This window comes from Candoia aspera, chromosome 8, assembly GCF_035149785.1.
Source record: "Candoia aspera isolate rCanAsp1 chromosome 8, rCanAsp1.hap2, whole genome shotgun sequence".
Lineage (NCBI taxonomy): Eukaryota > Metazoa > Chordata > Lepidosauria > Squamata > Boidae > Candoia > Candoia aspera.
In genome coordinates this window covers 28,127,448-28,144,246 of record NC_086160.1, presented here as the reverse complement: position 1 = coordinate 28,144,246, position 16,799 = coordinate 28,127,448, and the positions used below count along the sequence as shown (strand labels likewise).

At 46.1% G+C, this 16,799-nt stretch overlaps 1 protein-coding gene and 1 long non-coding RNA gene across 2 annotated transcripts; one reads left to right on the top strand and one right to left on the bottom strand.

Annotated features, from left to right (window-relative positions):
* Positions 1 to 1,027: 1,027 nt before the first annotated feature.
* On the bottom strand, positions 1,028 to 6,653 carry HAND2 (heart and neural crest derivatives expressed 2). The gene is made up of 2 exons (XM_063310078.1): positions 5,411 to 6,653; positions 1,028 to 1,752 (listed from the first exon to the last, which is right to left on the bottom strand). The coding sequence occupies exons 1-2, from the start codon at positions 5,966 to 5,968 to the stop codon at positions 1,654 to 1,656; spliced, it is 657 nt and encodes a 218-aa protein (XP_063166148.1). The 5' UTR covers positions 5,969 to 6,653; the 3' UTR covers positions 1,028 to 1,653.
* On the top strand, positions 5,435 to 11,904 carry LOC134502006 (uncharacterized). Its single transcript, XR_010068405.1, has 4 exons — positions 5,435 to 5,515; positions 6,811 to 6,921; positions 7,655 to 7,712; positions 11,215 to 11,904. It is a non-coding gene; the product is annotated as an uncharacterized LOC134502006 (long non-coding RNA).
* The last annotated feature ends 4,895 nt before the right edge of the window (positions 11,905 to 16,799 follow it).

The following is a 16,799-nucleotide window of genomic DNA, read 5'->3' as shown; positions in this document are numbered from 1 at the left end:
TCTGTAGAGCTAAAATACAGCAACAATAAAAACGCCCTCGAAAAGTTTGGGGGAATCGCAAAGGAAGGCGAAGGTCACTAGCATCTCGTGGTAAACCGCTCTCTCAGACGCACTTCCCAGATCCCCAGAGTGTTATGCAATCGCTTACGCCAGCGCACCCGATTAACTGCGTTGGCCTCCCCCAGCCAAAGCCTGGAGGTGATTCGCCGCCACGAACCGCTCCGAACACCGCCTTGCGAGCCTCCGAGGCCCGCGAAAAGCAGCAGACCCGGCGGGCGGGAGGGACCCTCACCCTGGTACGCATGAAAGATAGCCCCGTGTCAGTTTCCGTCTTTGGTTTCCTTCCTCTCTCACAAACATACACCTTTAGAAGGCCGCGGTGAGTTATTGGTCCATCACTAAAATCATAGCGCAAAAATACACGGACGCCGTCCCTCCCTTCTTCCAAGGAAAACTGGGTTCTGCCGCCCCTTCTGTCCATATCGAGTCCTGTATAAGTGAAAAATTAAGAGGTCCCCCTCTCTCTTGATCGCGGAGGAATATCACTTTGAGAAAACGTGCCCCGGGTCCTAGCCAAAATCTCAAAACCTTAACAACGATTGAATAAACAAGTCCGAGCCTCGGAATTTCTTTCTGCCCTTCAGTTTCTCAACGGTCGAAGTAACCGCCGTTCGTTTCCCAAATAAAATCCTGGCTTAAAAGCAACAACAAAAAAAATCTGCAAGCTGTTCTTATGCACCTTTACTCGGCAGTGAACCCCAGAGGGCTGGGGTCATTTTCCCAGCTAATCGTCCACAGGATCGATTTTTATATACCATCTTCTTAATTTAATTGTATTTTTAGGTTCACTTTGACCAACTTCGTTGGTTAATTTCTAGGGAGTTTAAAAAAAAGGCTTCCGAGGTTTGCTTTAATACCTTTCAGGTATAAAATGTAAGTTTTGTGTTTAGTTAAAAAATACACACAGAGATTGAATGAATACTTACAACATTTTCACCTTTCAATATTAATTATTCAACTGCAGGGATTGTAGTTTGCTTAGTTTTAATTTTTGTTTTGCTTCCTTTAGGACCGAAGTGCAGATTAACAAAGAACTGTTAGAAACTCTCTTCCAACTATTGAACGATCAAGGGGGGCGGGGGCGGCGGTGGGCTGGAGAGGAGGGAGAGAAAACCCTCACAACCCCGAAGTCCTATCTCGGGTAAGATAGGAAATCTGGGGGCGGGGAAGCAACTGCTTTGGCTTAAAATTACCATCCACAATAATTCAAAACAGGGCAGGTATTAAACGTATACACTTCATATTACACACTAATGCCTTCATTTTTGATTTTGATTTTTTTTTTTGTCCCCTGGGTTCTATACAAACAAAGCAAGGTAACATTCATAACAGGGAGGGGGGAAACACCCTTTGGAGCTCATGTTTCTCCTTACCACGCCGGAGTTTTCCTCTTCATATACTGAAATATGGAATGCTTTTCTTCCAAGATCCACATTTTTTTTAAAGGAGGAAGACTAAGGGAGGGAAATTGCACATAAATAAACCATACGATTCCAAAACAAGGGCAAGAAGGAAAAGTCCTCAGCTCAGCAACCTCGCCTGGAAGGTCCAGAGTCCTGGAAGGAATGAATTCTCCACTCTTTGCGCTCGCCTTCACTGCTTGAGTTCCAGAGCCCAAACGTGCTGGGGCCAACCAGTCCTTCCCTTGGTTTTCTTGTCGTTGCTGCTAACTGTGCTTTTCAAGATCTCGTTCTGTTTGAGAAAGGGAGCGAAGAGAAGAGACAAAGACATTATCCTGTCTCTCATTTCTGGATCACCGCCTCCCATCCGCACCGTTTGGGGGTTGTCTTGCAGACCCGGCCACAGAACCTTTACAGAAAACCTGCAAATCAGATTCTAGAGTTTTATTTTTTATAAGCTGGTGTATGCGCGGGCGCCAGCCGATCACAACGTGATTAAGGTTGCAATCATCCTATGTATTATCCACAAGGGCGCCGTGATTCCAAGGGCGTTTACTTTGTCGACGGTGATGGGATTGCATCTCAAACCGGCTGGATCTCAAAGTGTCTCGGGGAAGAGAAATGGAGCTCCGATCGAAGTGACCTAGTCTCCCTACTGATCGTATGGAATGCCCATTCAGCTTAACTTCTTCCACACCGGCCTGATCCACAAATCAGAACAAAACACTGCAATGCAGTCCAGATTTTAACAAGTTTGACATTCGTCTTTGGGTGCATCGTGGGCACACGCATACACACTTAAAACATCTTTATTTAAACCCCCAATAAAAAGTTGCCTCTGATGATCATCAGGTTGTCTTAATCGCAAACTAATAGCCACATAGCCTGTGACTGTACTGATATGAAATGCAGGGACTGTGTGGAGAAGCGCTCTAAGTAAACTTTCTGTTAAATAAAAAAAAAGAGCCCAGTTCCCAAATTCATCATTTCCCCGTGCAGCTATATATTGTCTGCACCATATCTGCAGGAAAAACTGATGGAAGGTCTCTGATACACACATGCTATGGTTTAGCCAATTTGATTGTAAACGGGTTACCTCAGATCTTAATAAGAAGGGAGTTCTTTTCTGGAAGGACAGGAGGCAAATGATGTAGCCTCATATCCATTCAAGAAAATCTGTTCCAGAGAAATATATTTCCACCACAATCCACCTTATGCCAGCTAAGAAGCAGATGCTAAACTTCAGGGTACTGTTTATTTTAACCGTAGCCGTACAAGAATATTCAGGTTTGAGGATGTTCAAAAACGCTCCAGCCATTCAAAAAATAAAATCCTTTCCACATACTTAGCTCCAAAATCGGGCACATATTTTACATGGGAGATATTTAAATCAAAATGCCATTTATTTTTCCAGTGACATCTTTTCAAGTGAATTTACATACTTGAGGCCCCAATCCACTGAATGCCCCAGCTGCCATAAGAAATGTAGTTTCAACATATATTCCATCAATTTCAGTGGATTAGCATGGCTGCTCGGAACTGCATGGAATCTAATTTGGAATTTATTAATTTCTTTATTTTGGCCCTTTTCCAAACTACAACTACAAAATGAGTTTTGTTTGTAACTTTAATTCTTCTAGTCTGGAACACCTTAGAATGTTTATTTCCACAAATAGCATCCCCAAATATACTGAAAGAAAATAATTGGAGATTCTCAATTGATCACATGGGGAAATCTGCTTAAGGTCAAGTTTTTTCTGTTGCTCTTAGCTTGCAAGAAATCAAGAAGCACGATACCTGGAAGTATTGATAGAAGAGGAAGGGCTTCCAATAAGCTATTTGTACCATAAATGCTAGTCTGTTTGAAATTAACTTGTGCTCTCATTCTAATTCCAGTCCCACCATTTAGTTTAATGGAAGCAAAAATGCAGTGAGACTTGGACATTTTCCAAAAGGCAGTGATTAGAGAGCACTAAAAAGTGTGAGCCAAGTGCAGCTTTTGGAGACCCCAGTTAGTGTCCAATTGTGCAATTTCCCCCACGCTGGTGCCCTCCAGCTGTGTTGTGCCTTCTGCTGAGGAGGATTGACTTTATAGCTATCTGGAGGTTACCAGTTTGGGGAAAGTTGCAATAATACAAACACATGTTTTGCAGATTGCAGGTTTATGTGGTGGTGAAAAATACCCACTGGTGCTCATGGAAAATATAAATCTGAAATCGGCAGTACCACCAGTTTGAGCCAGTTTGGTCTAGTGGTTAAGGTGCTGGGCTAGAAACCAGGAGACTGAGAGTTCTAGTCCTGCCTTAGGCATGAAAGCCGGCTGGGTGACCTTGGGCGAGTCCCCCTCTTCAGCCCAACTCACCTCACAGGGCTGTTGCTGTGGGGAAAAGAGGAGGAGGAAGGAGTATTAGGTATGCTTGCAACCTTGAGCTGTTTATAAAAATATAATAAAGGCAGGATAGAAAATAAATAAATAAAACCTGAAATTTAGAGTTAAGCTATTCCAATTCCTTTGGGTAGTTGTTATTGTAGGAATAACAACAGAAGGCACCCCACATCCTCTCTTCCTCCACCCAAGGAATATGCCTTTCCCGAGGTGTCTATAAATTCTAGGATAGAACTCAGGAGATTTGCTTGGGCCTCAATTCCCAAGTTAAAGCCAAAATGTGGATTGTGATGGGAAACTAGTGACTTGAGGGTTGCAAGCTGATGGTTTCATCCTCAAACTGAAATTAGGATCTTTTCCAAGACTACCCACATCTGAGCAAAAACTAAATACTTGGATTTAAACTGGAATGGAAACTTTTCCACTGCTGGAGAGCTGAAGCAAGAAGAGCTAGAGAATTAGTCTTCACTTTTCCTAAATCCAGCAAATTTTAAAGAAGGAGTCCTTGGTACATTTAGCTTTCGATAGATCTCTCTGAATATTATTGCTGAGAACATTCCAAGGGATTTCATTCAGGGTCAAATTTATAAAGATGTTGGCTCCCAAAACAGTTTTTGCAAAATCCTAGTGGATTCCTTCAGCAGATTTGTGGATCCTTGCCTACTCTCGCATGTCTGCACTCCTAAAATCCTTGAGACTGGGAGCCAATTCAGCTGAAATGAATGGGGTTTATTTTGAAATATGATTTGCAATTGCATCTAAAATATTTTTCCCCCTAGAGCACCCTGTAAGAGATACACAGCAAGTCCTTAAACCTGGCCACAGGGGAAGTGAAAGGGCTGCTCCAGCGAGTGATTCTATCTCTGAACCCTCCCTGTCTTTCTCCTTTTTAAGAAGTCTTCCTTACAAATAAAGGAAGATGAATGTATCCAGAGGATGCAACCCACACTTGGGGCAGACACGCACTCCTATCCACAGGCCTCCCATTTGCCCGGCTCTGAGCTCCGGGAAAATTTATGGGACGCAAATTATTTCAAATTAAGAATACTTAATTTGGAAATCAACCACAAAACATTGCCTCTCTCCCTTAAATGCCTGTGTCTGCCAGCCCTAACCCGGGCCAAAGACTTGGCTACCCATTTTAGCTCCATGAGCTTGGCTTGGGATCGCGATACCCGGCTATTGCTTCTCTGGGCATTGCCCTCAAGCAAGCCTCTCAGTTCCACTCCAATCGCATTTGCAGAGGAAAGGAAAGGAAAGGAAGTCGTCCTCCTGGATCCATCCGGGCCGCCTTTCCGAGAAACAAGCCGGGCTTTTGTTGCATTACCGGATAATCACTTCTTGCCCCTGGCTGGTCCCTAATTTTCTGTCTATTAAGGGCCGTCTCAGGATGCGGCTAAGAAGCCCGGCCACTCGGCTTCTGAGCAAATGCTTTCAGGGCGCCTTCGAGCCGCCCGTCCGAATGGAGAGGGCGGTCTAAGCACAGAGGGTGTCCCGTGCCGGTGGCTGGTGCGCCCTCCCTTCCCCGCCCCATTCCCCTCCCGGGCCCGCGGGTGACACTGACCAGCTCTTTCTTCCTCTTGTCCTCCTTGAGGTCGGTCTTCTTGATCTCGGCCTTGAAGGCCTCGGTCTCGCCGTTGGCGTCGTCCTTAGCCAGGAGGTCCATGAGGTAGGCGATGTAGCTAGTGGCCAAGCGCAGCGTCTTGATCTTGGAGAGCTTGGTGTCGGCCGGCACGTTGGGGATGCACTCGCGCAGCTCGGCAAAGGCGCTGTTAATGCTCTGAGTCCTGCGCCGCTCCTTGCGGTTGGCCGTGCCGCGCCGTTTGACCGGCCGAGGGCCGCCCCCCAAGCCCGGCGGCCCGCCGCCACTACCAGGGGGAGCGACGCCGCCCACGTAGTGGTGGGGATGCTCCAGGCCCGGCGCTCCGTTGGCGTACTCGGGGCTGTACGAGAGCGCCATGCTATAGTCGGGCGGGGACATCTCCGAAGGGTGGCTGCTGATCAACCAGCCGTGGAAGTACGGGTTCTCCTCGTGGCCGCAGCGGCTGGCGGCGGCGGCGGCGAAGGGGTAGCCTTCATGGTGAACCACCGAGTGGTGGGGGAAGCCCCCTACCAAACTCATCGCCGCCGGGCCCCCGCGGCCGCCCGCCACCCCGGATCCGCTCCCCTGGATCTCCGCTTCCGTGAAGACCCCCGCCTTAGCACAAGCTCGTCGCCATCGGGCAGGCGCCGCCGAATCCCCCGGGCGCCGAGAGGGCAGGATCAGTCCCCACCGCCGCACTCATACGGGGCGGGAAGAGGGGGCTTAACCTTGGAAGCGACCACCCGCTCCAGAAAAGACAAGGAAAGCAGCCCCCCTGCCCAAACGGATTAGCTGTCCTCCCTTTGCGTTCTTCCGAGTTGTTATAGAACAAAACAGCAATAAAGTGGGCGGGTTAAAGGGATGTTTACTTACACCTGCATTTTTTCCAGCTTCCCCACGCCCCCCTCCCCTCTGCGCCCTGCTTCCCAGGCCCTGCGCCTGGACGGGAATCGCGAATCCTTCGATTAAAGTGTGAGCAGCGCTCTCCTCTTTGATTTTAGTTCCTCTTACTCGTCTCCAGGGGATAGAAATCCCAGCCAGTCCGTCTTCGGGGGGGAAATCCGGCGGTCTTCTTGCTCCGACGTAGACCCGCTGAGAAGGGTGATAAGGATGGTCCCGAAAAGGGGCGAAAGAGGGAAGAAGGGGGGAGAGGAAGAAACAAAACGCAGCGCTTAGATAGCAGACTCGGAACTGCGCAGAGCACTGGTCGAATTTCCCAGCTTGATCTCCATGTACAGCTACATCTTTAGGGCAGTTCGGGTTAATATATGTCGTCAGAGGCTCTTTCGGCCAATCAAGGAAGACCGGGGCGGGGCATTTAGCTCTGAGCCATAAAACTTTTTTTGATCTTCGCGCTGCTAATTGTTCAACTTCTCTTTTAGGATTGGCTGCCGTTCCTATCCGTAATATAATTAAAACAAACGAGGAAAGGTATCTGCCCACCTCCCTCCCAGAATCCCGAAGTTAATGCGAGTATTTAACAATGCTTTCCTGTAAGTATCTTTGTGCTTGCCTGTATTTTGGTGGAAAATCTTATCTATTAAAATGGATTGATAATAAAACAAGAAAGAAGTTTGCCTCAATTCAGATGTATTATTGTAATATGATATTATGATGTAAGTATATCTATATTGTCAACCAGTGAATCATGTACCAGAATACAATAATATTGTATGGTTGATATAACAGTATGCTATAGTTAAAATGTTTGGTTGACTTATGTTACAAATATTTGCGTTTACAAAGATGGCAGGAGAATATCTGATCTTGAGACAAGCCATTGACACTACCATTTACTGCCACTTAAATGTAAATCTCTCAACGCTCCAGAAAGCAACCAAGATCTGGGTGCAATGAGAAAAGATCTCATTATAGGCCCAGGTTATCCAGCAATTTATTAATTAGTCTCTTTTTGCAGCCACATTATTCCAGCCTATGAGACCTCCCGGTTTGTATAAGATTCCTCTGATATAAAATGATGTCCGATTGTTCAGTATATATATGAATGATACATATATGGCAAAAATAATTCCCTCTCCCCAGAAAAAGAGGGAAGAAGGAAGGAAATGAGAGGGAGAAGGAAAGGAAGGGAGGGAATTGTATGAGTGTAAAAAGGGGAGAGCTGGATCTGGCAATGAGGAAACAGTCCATTGTTCAAAGGGTTGAGGGATGAATTAATGCCTTTCTTGCCTAAAACAATCCTAATCTTAATGCTTTTTCTTTCAGTTTTTTTGGTCTGCCTGGTATCCCCACCTGAAATCAGCTGTCCCTTCATTTATCCTGGGTAAGTAATGGATTTTTTTTTGACAACACCTCAAGATCTTATTTTTGTGTTTCTGCTAAAAAAATCTAAGCATACCCTTGCACTTCCTGCATTTAACAATCAATCAATCAATCAATCAATAAATAAATAAATAAATAAATAAATAAATAATACTAACAAGAAGCACCCAAACAACTACTTTACTACTACTGTTACCACTAGAGTGGCCAGGAAATGTGAGGAAAACCAGTGGCTGAAGTATGATAGGTAATAAGTTGTTACAAAGATGCTTAATTGGCGGGCCTGATAAAAATATGTATACATATGTAATTTTTGTTCATGTGAAACCTTGAACATATTGAAACAAAAAAAAGAGTGGGTTCATGCACAAACTTTGATATAGAAATTTGAGTCCGGGTAATGTCCAGACTCTTCTCTAAAGCGGGATCAATATCTGGGGGAGAGAGTTTTTCTGCACCCTTGGGAAGAGGAGTAAAGATTGAAATAGTCTAGGAGACAGTTCCAAACATAAAGGGAGCAACCAATCATGTGATCACACAGATTCTGGAATTCTGGAATGAAAACTTTCTTTTTGGGTCTGTTGCTTTACATCCCAGCAGATGGGCTTAATTGTGCCTTGATCGCAATCATAGAACTGTACAAAGAATCAAAGTTTCTTGGATTCTGTTGCTTCAAGAAAAAATCCTGAAAGGGAAATTATGGTTTATTTGTGACCTAAAAATGGGAAAGGTGGTGGTGGGGAAAGGCACACAAAATAATCATATAGGATCTGATCCATCAGAAAAATCACTCACTCACTCAAACAAAAAAACAAAAACCTAACCAAAACCAGAACAAGTCTTCTCACTCCAACTGTGGATTTTGGAAATACAGGGACCCTGTTTCATTTCAAGATTGTTGCTTGATGTCATTGCTATCCACTCATCAAGAGGTCACAGATGAAGGCAGAAGTGAGACAAAAAGTGATGGCTGTGGGCCTTAAGTGGCCTGTGGTAGGGTGCATATCTAGCTGTGAGGCTAACTCCTGAGTAAACGTTCTTAGGAGTGCATGAGAAATCTACAAAGTTTCTGCCAGCAGTGTTCACAACAGGAGCCTTACCATTAATTCAGGGCTAGATTAAGACTGACCCACATTAGACAAGACCTATTAATTTCAGTGAGACCTCATTGAGCCAAGGTTGAAAAAAGTCCCACTGATTTCACTGACTTATTTTAAATGATGGCTAAATCTGGCTCCAAGCTTTGGCCTCCACTGCACAACCTATCTGAGAAGACTTTGGCTCAGTAGGATAAAAGCAGCGTGCGCGTGCCAGGCCTTTGCTTCTCACAGCTTCTATTTGTCTGGAAACCAAAGGAAAGCCTGTCAGTCTGTCCTTTCTACTGAAGTCCCTGAACAGCCGAAAGGTCAGGTAGATAGCAGCTAGGACTGTGACTGAAACTAGGAAAAGCATGGCGTAAGCTTAACCTATAATTCTCATTATGTCTTTTGGCCAAATAAGCGTAATTTTGCCAATCTGAAATGAACTTCTTTTCACATGTGTGAATGCACAAGAACTTTCAGGTAGAAATGGAGAGTTTAATGAAATGAGCAGAGGCAGCTATGGTAGCAGATGAGGCAGAATACTAAATATACCCCATATGAAGACCATCAATGGCACCCACACCTGGGTCTGCAACATGTCCCTGTTTAAATCTAGGATCCTATGGTGGCTGGATATTAATCTCATTAAGGACAAGAGGGAAAGGACGGTGAGTGCAACCTTAATTATTTACAGGCACCTGAGGATTTCACCACGGTTTCTGAGAGAGCTTGACTTGCCCTCAGTATGGCAGATGACTGTCAGGAGAGAACTCAGCGCAAGGAAGCCAGCCGGAGCCCCCACCGGCAATTCGGTTAACTCCAAGCATTTGCCTTGATCCCGATTTTCCGGTTGAGGCATTAAATCAATTTACACCCAGATCCCTACGCATCCCTCCTTGGAAGCAGAGCGGCCTCTCTGCAGGAGCATTTACCCGCAACGAATGCGGGCAGCCCCGTTGCATTTAAGGGACTGGCGGCGGGATTTCCTGCCACAACCCCGGACCTGGTTGTTAAGGAAGGAACCGGGACTCATTTCCTTTTAAATCAAATCCCTTTATTTTAGGATCGGGATTGCTAGTTACTGAATTTTGGAGTGTCTTCTCCGAGGCGAAAAGGTAAAAAAAAAAAAAAAAAAGAACAACCGGTTTCCATAACGCTGCATCTAACCACACAACGCGGGTTAGCTTTGCTAGGCACGCAGCAATGCGGGTAAAGGGACCCGCTTGTTCCGCAGTCCTTGGAACCCCAGCTTGGGCTCTGCCGCTCAGCCTGGGGACCCTACCCTCCCAAACGCGGCTCTTGAGACATTTCACCGCGTGCGGCAAACTGCTGGGGCTGCTGCTTCAGATCTCCCGAGAGAAAGTCCCGGCAAGAAACGACGACAAAGCGAAGGGCCGTCAGACCCCCTGAGAGAGGAGAGGAGAGGAGAGGAGGAGCTGCGGTGCGGGAAAGAAAGAGCCTCACATTCGTCCGACGCCGACCCTTTTCTCATCCCCGAGCGCGGTAGCTTCTTGGTCTGAAACCTTGTGCGGGAGCTTGCGGCTTTCAGGAGTTACTGCTGGCCTGGCTCTATACTGCAGGGCAATTCGGCCTTCACTGGTTACTCACCACGCCGTCCTGAGCTTTCCTTACCTCTCCATAGAGGTTCACCTAGGCAAATAGCTTATGAATCATCCCTTTATTGATCAAGACTTGAAAGATCCATAGAAATCAATAAAGCTTACATCCTATTTGAATATAACATACAGGATTGGAAGAAGGAAAAAAAAGGATATACTCTGTTTTAAATGATTGTTCCGGGCTCCTTCCATGCTCTTATACATTAATGTTCTTTACAAAGTAAAAGGAGGCAGATGCTCCATTCACTTGTTTAGTAAGTCGACCTCAGTTTAGACAGAACTGAGGCCCCGCACACCACCGCCACCCTCTTCGAGGCATATTGATTGCCTTCTGTGCAGATCCACTTGGACGGAAGACCCCCTGAGCGGAAAGAGGCGCCCTCCTGGGCGGACGGGCGAGTAGAGGTTCGCGCTCGGATCTGCGGACCAAGGGCTTCCGCCGAGGGAGGCTTTGGTGTAGCCGAGTCTGGAAGCTTGTTACGCGTTCGATGTTGTCGGGTTCAGGGAGCGAATAGGTTTCCTTTCCGGAGTTTGAGCTTCTCTTAAGACAATTAAGAAGCACGCTATGACAGTGCCTGGGAATACGCGGTTATAAATTATGAAACCAATGGTGGGTGGAAGTTTATTGAGAGAGAGGATAAAACGAAAAGACCATAATTAAACGGATTAATGGGGAAGAAGAGAGGAGTTAGAAGGAGAGAAGGTTAAGAAGAAAACAGTAAAAGGCAGTTTCTTTTCGTTTTAGCAGTTCGGTTACCCGCGCCCCGAACCCTCAACTTTGCCTTTCTGATTTCTCTTCCAGGGTTCTTTGTTAGCCAAGTCGAGTCCGTGGTTTGGGCAGTTTACGAGCTAGAGCGCAAGGGCGCTGAGCGGTTCCGAAGGGAGCAGAGGCAGCCCTAACGAGAGCGCCTTTAAGCCCTTTCCCTGAGCTGCGGCCGCAGGAGCAGAGATCAAGCGGGGCTCCTCGGTTCTGGGTGCCGCCGGGCCCGATGCTCCTTAATGTCGTTGGATGGGCGAGGCGCCGGACGCGAGGAACGAACGGGATGGCGAGGTCCTCACGTGTTCCCAGGCCACAAATCGGTTTCCCACATGCAGATGATTCGACTTGGTTTCAATTCTTCCTGTATCTGTTCCTTTCTTTTCTTTCGATCCTTGTCCAAGTTGGAGGAAATATGCTCTTTTAGTTTTCTCCCTTCTTCTTTTTCATTAAATGTACATGTGTGCGTGCGCGCAGGGGAGAAAAAGAAACCTAAGCTTTTGCAAAACTCTCTCCCCACTGTTTTCTTTGAGCGTGCAAATAGAAGAAACCAGAACAGCTACCAAGAGGCTACAGGTCAGAGACACGTGTACACTTTCTCTGGCTTAACAAAACCTGGCTGTCCTTCCCCGCGCGCTTTCCTCGATTCTTCCTTCTTAGGTCCCATTAACAAGGGGAGAAGGGACAGGATAATTTTAAATGTCCATTATTTACAAGTGGAAATGTACCGAGGAAAGAAGGAAGGCTTAACAAGGATAACAAGGTTAACAAATAAAGATTATTGTAGTTGGTATTTGGAGAGGGAATACGAACCCGTTCTTCCTCCACCCTATGCTCACCCCCACTTCGATGCGCGGAGACTTTAGCGCGTTTTAAGGTGAACACCACTCGAGGCGAGGGGTTAATGCCATTTCTTCATGGCTTCCTCTTTTTTTTCCTTACTCACCATATGACCCACTCCTCTCAAGAGCATCTCAGTCATAATACAATGTTGAATGAATGGATTTATTCTTAGGAATGCTCAAGTCGGCAGCTGCTGGGTATAATAGCCATCGGTTGTTTGGCTTCGCACCGCAAGCGGGAGAAATGACTGGGCAAGGAGTGCTCGCTCACCAGTCAGACAGAAAGGTGCCTGGGTCTGCAGTTTCCCCCACCGTCAGCGATCCGGAGTCTGGAAGTGGCCCCGCGAAGCCTCTGGCCCAAGGGAAACGCTCCCTGGGAGAGTAACAGCGTTAAAAGCATCTTTCTCCCTCTCCCTCTCCTCAACCCCCGCCCGCCCCCCTTTGCAGGGCAAGTGCAGCTCCTACCTACTGATTGCGTGTTGGAGCCACAACTCTAAACAAGCCAGTTCAGACCACCGGGGCTTACCGTTTGAATCGCCGTTGTTTAGGGTTAGGCTGCACACGACCGCTTTGTGTTGCATGCTAATCCCAGACAGGTTTATCTGGCAGCACGTCCCGATTAAAACACACATGTACGCGTGTCTTCAAGCCATTCGTTGGCTTTCAGACCAATGTCTTGGTCTTAATTAACTTGTGGATCTTGTTCCAAGATAATGCAGGGATTTATAAAGTAATACCCAAGAATGTCTCGAAAATAAAGACATTCTGCTGTCTCCCCTACACTTCAATTTTTCATCCGTTTGCTAACACAATCTTATTTATTTTTTTGATGCCCATTTTGACTCACCCTTCAGGGCGAAAGAAAGATTTTTCTATCTCCTCATCCCGCCACCCCACTTTCTCTATTTTGCGTATTATTCCCGGATTTCAATCAACTATATTGGTATTTCCTCAAATGAATCTGACATTATCTCCTTCCCCCAATATATTATTTCTGGATAACAATTCTGCCAGTGATTGAGGAATGCGAGTCTTTACTATTGTGTATTATGTCTGTCTGTCTCCTCTTTTAGATTTATTTCATTGATTTTAAAAGCAGTTTTTGTAGGAATTCCATCGAAATGAGTTCAGGTTTAATTCGGATTTGGAATGGGGAGGAAAATCGCAACAACGACTTGCCGTTCCCACTTCCTAGGTGATTGGGAGCATCGGATTCAGGCGGGTGGTTCTTTGCATGCCTCCTTAAATGTCCTAATTAGCTGATGAGCCACCCAGCGAAAAACTGTCCCAAAGATGTTCTGATAACTCAGTGCACTTTATCTCCAAGAAAACTGGGGTTCAGGCAATAGGGTTACAACTTAACATGTTTATTCTTGAAGAACTCAGAACCTCTTTCATTCAGTCAGACTTCCCTCATCCAATTTCCTACCCTCCTTCCGATTATTGATTTATGAAGAAATCAGGGACTCTTGAAGGAAGGTTGACATCTGGCTGGTTGCATCCCGCACCCCAGACTTTCCAGTCACATATCCAGAAGGAGTAAAAATGGGATGTGGGTGGACAGGCAGGGCAACACGCTCATCCACACCGTCAAGGAAGCAGAGTTCTTCTAGACTGTTACCTGTTTCCCCAATTTTATAGCTTAATATGGATGGGACCCCCCCTCCCAATCACTGAAATCAAGAGTTCTTTGCTTGCTAGTTAATATGCTTAGCAGCACACAATTTTAGAGTCCTTCGCCATGAGATCCTAATCCATGTCTACTCTGACCCAAGTCCCATAGAATTCGGAGGGACTTACTTCCAGGTAAGTGAGTATAGGCTGTACCCCAAGAGAAGCGGGCAATCTATTATTTTTGTTGCTTATTCTTCCTTGGCTTCATTTGTACAAATTATATATTTATTCTTTTATTATAATTATAATGACATTCTAAACTTTTCACAGATTCCTGTATTTTTTATAATATTTTAGAATGTTATCTTTAGGATTTTTTTAAAGAACAAAATAAATACAATTCTTTGGCCCTGTATTGTTTAAATAATTACGATTTAGATAAAGGAACCTCCAGCTCTTGCAAAAAACCGGCTTTCCAAGCATTTTACATGGCCATTGCATGGGCTACTTTTAGACATCGATGTTAATTAGGGCAAAGGCATATTAATTGAAATAAATGAGAATTTCTTCTGGAAACTAAAACTATTCCCCAGTAAAGCCCGGCTCCATACTGCATTTAAGAATTGTGTGAATTATATAGTAGATATTATTATATGTTACTCACATAGGTATAGGAATAATTCCCACTTCTAAGTAAAGTATGTCGGAAGGGAAATTTCAGCTGAATAAAATCTACACTTTGTCTTCATAGGATAGGGAATCAGTTTATATGTTGCAGGGAAACCAGCCCAAACAGTATTTCTTTTCCTGTGTTAAGTACCCTGTTCAGCTAGTAGAATACAGTGAAATTCATTCCTGGCTGTTCAGCCTTGACTGGGCTGAACGCTGAGCTTTGCCTTGATACCCATTCGCCATTCGTAAATATAGTTCTGTTTTGTTTTTCCCTGCTCGAGTAATAGCAGCAGCAGCAACAACAGCAATAATATAAATTCTCTAGTCTGTATGAAATTAGGCAGAGGGGAACAACCAGCCTTTCACATCTGTGAAACTGTAATTTCCATCATTTCCTCCCAATAAGGGGGCTCGCTGGGGATAGTGGAAATTGTACTCCAACCTATCCAGAAGGCTCCGATTCTTGGAAGGGGAGGCACACGGACATCCCGCTGTTTCCAGCCCTTACGTGCCCGGAGCTGAACTGTTCCTGGAAGAAGAAAGTTTACCAGCTGAAGGCCTGGGCTCCAGTTCCAAAGCTTTCCCCGCAAGGAATTTCCCCGCCCTTTCTTTTGCACAGGCACACCCAAGGATCCCTGGGGTGCAGCGGAGCCCTTCCTCTAGCCCTCTTAAGACCTGGCGCATTTTCTCAGTCAGCGGAACACATCGGGTCCAGGGAAAAGGAGCTCTCTTGGATCGTTGCGTCTTTCTGCATTGTCTGGATTTCTCTGTTTCTCAACTTTGGCAACTTTAAGAAGTGTGGACTTCAACTCCCAGAATTCCCCGGGCCTTGGGTGAGGTTAATGTATTATAGTGTCAGAGGGAGATCTGGGTTCAGTTTACCTAATCTGGTAATCGTGGGATTGGGGCTAGTTACCCAGGAAAGGATCACATGCTCTGTGAAGAACGTGCAGACTCTCACACGTCCTCAGTGGCCCATACATTGAATAAAGAGCGAGTCTATATGGCGGTAACACTCCCCAAGCGTATCATTTAACTGAAGTCCTTCGAATTTATGGGGGCTCCGCTAAAGCCGAGTTGTGAAGCATCTCGCCTTATCTGGCCTTGGCGAGGATTTATTTGCATTTAGCTGTGGGAAGGAGCAGGGCGGGAGGACTGTCGCTTCCGAACCGAATCGCTTTTAGCAGGAAGGCGAATTTCCGCCTGTCTTTACATTCTTACAGCTGTAAACTGCCCTGGAATCGAGACCCCCTAGTGGTTGTGGCCGCCTCTCCGGCCAGATCTCCTCTACTACGAGCACCGCGAAAGAGGCAGAACGCCGCCATCCAGAAGGGTCTTCGGTCTTCCGGGGCCCTAAAAGGGGTGGGGACCCCGGCGGCAGAGGTGAAATTCTGTGAATAGCAAAACTATTATATATACAGGGCTGGGGAGTGGGGTGGGGGGGAAGGAAGGCCCTGGTAGCACTCAAGCAAACGTTGGAGAATCGCCAAAGGCAGAGCATGAGCTTTTCCTGGAAAGAAAAATGATTCTGCTGCTGATGGTGGTGGTGGACTTACTTTGGGCTCAGGTAACCATTTAGAACTTAAAGAAGTCAGACATTGTTAGCCAAAGGCATTTACATTCTCTCCCTTTTCTTATTCATGGGAAACCAAGCAGCGCCTGCCAAAAATCTTTCCTCCTGTCCCAAGTGCTTAACTGGAAACACCCTTCACAGCTTCTCCCTTAACGCTGAACTCGTTTCCCTCGTCTTCGTACTACCCGTGAAGCCCTCGAACATCAGCGCGGCTGACCGGGCATATATATTTTTCCCGGCGCGGCCGAGTGAATCCGGCTGGAGCTCAGCGGAGCTTGCTCACAGGCAGCAGGAAATCGAATCGCCGCTCCGGTCCCCTCAAGCCATCTCCACTGGCAAAAGCGGTTGCCTTTCAAATTCCCAAGAGTCTTGCAAGGCTCCACGTTCACACACGCTTCCACAGAGGTGTCGGTGTGCTTATATTCCGCCCCCTCCCCCTGTCCCCAGTATCTCAGTGTAATTGATCTGGCTGAGTGAAGCCGTTGTGGTAATTTGGATACACCAAGTCTCCAGATAATGACACATAATCAGACGCCGGGTCACTTGGTAAATCTCTCATGACAGACTCCTCCTGCGCTCTCTGATCTCCTTTCAAACTAAATTTCACACAAACAAATAAAGCAAGACAGGGCAAATTCTTAAAACACCCCCATAAGGCCAGGACGGGAGAGAGGAGAAGAAATAATAGAAAGCTCTGCTAACAGGGACGAGTAAACACGCTGCCGGGGTAGGGAATATACCAGGGTTAAGAAAGACCATTTATCGCAGGAAAGTCATTGTGTACAAAACGCGAGGGGGAAAGCTGTTCTGGCTCACGTTAAAAATGACATCAGTAAAAATTTAAAAATAATGACAAATAGAAAATGTCATAATATAAACACGGGCGGGCTAACTGGGAGAATGGATGGGCAGCAGCGAGATAGGACGAG

Bases quoted from the DNA above. Each gene is read 5' to 3' on its own strand.
- HAND2 (XM_063310078.1), bottom strand. From the start codon at position 5,968: ATGAGTTTGGTAGGGGGCTTCCCCCACCACTCGGTGGTTCACCATGAA. The intron at 1,753-5,410 runs GTCAGTGTCACC...TTTCTCAAACAG, and splicing joins ACAAGAGGAAGAAAGAGCTG to AACGAGATCTTGAAAAGCAC.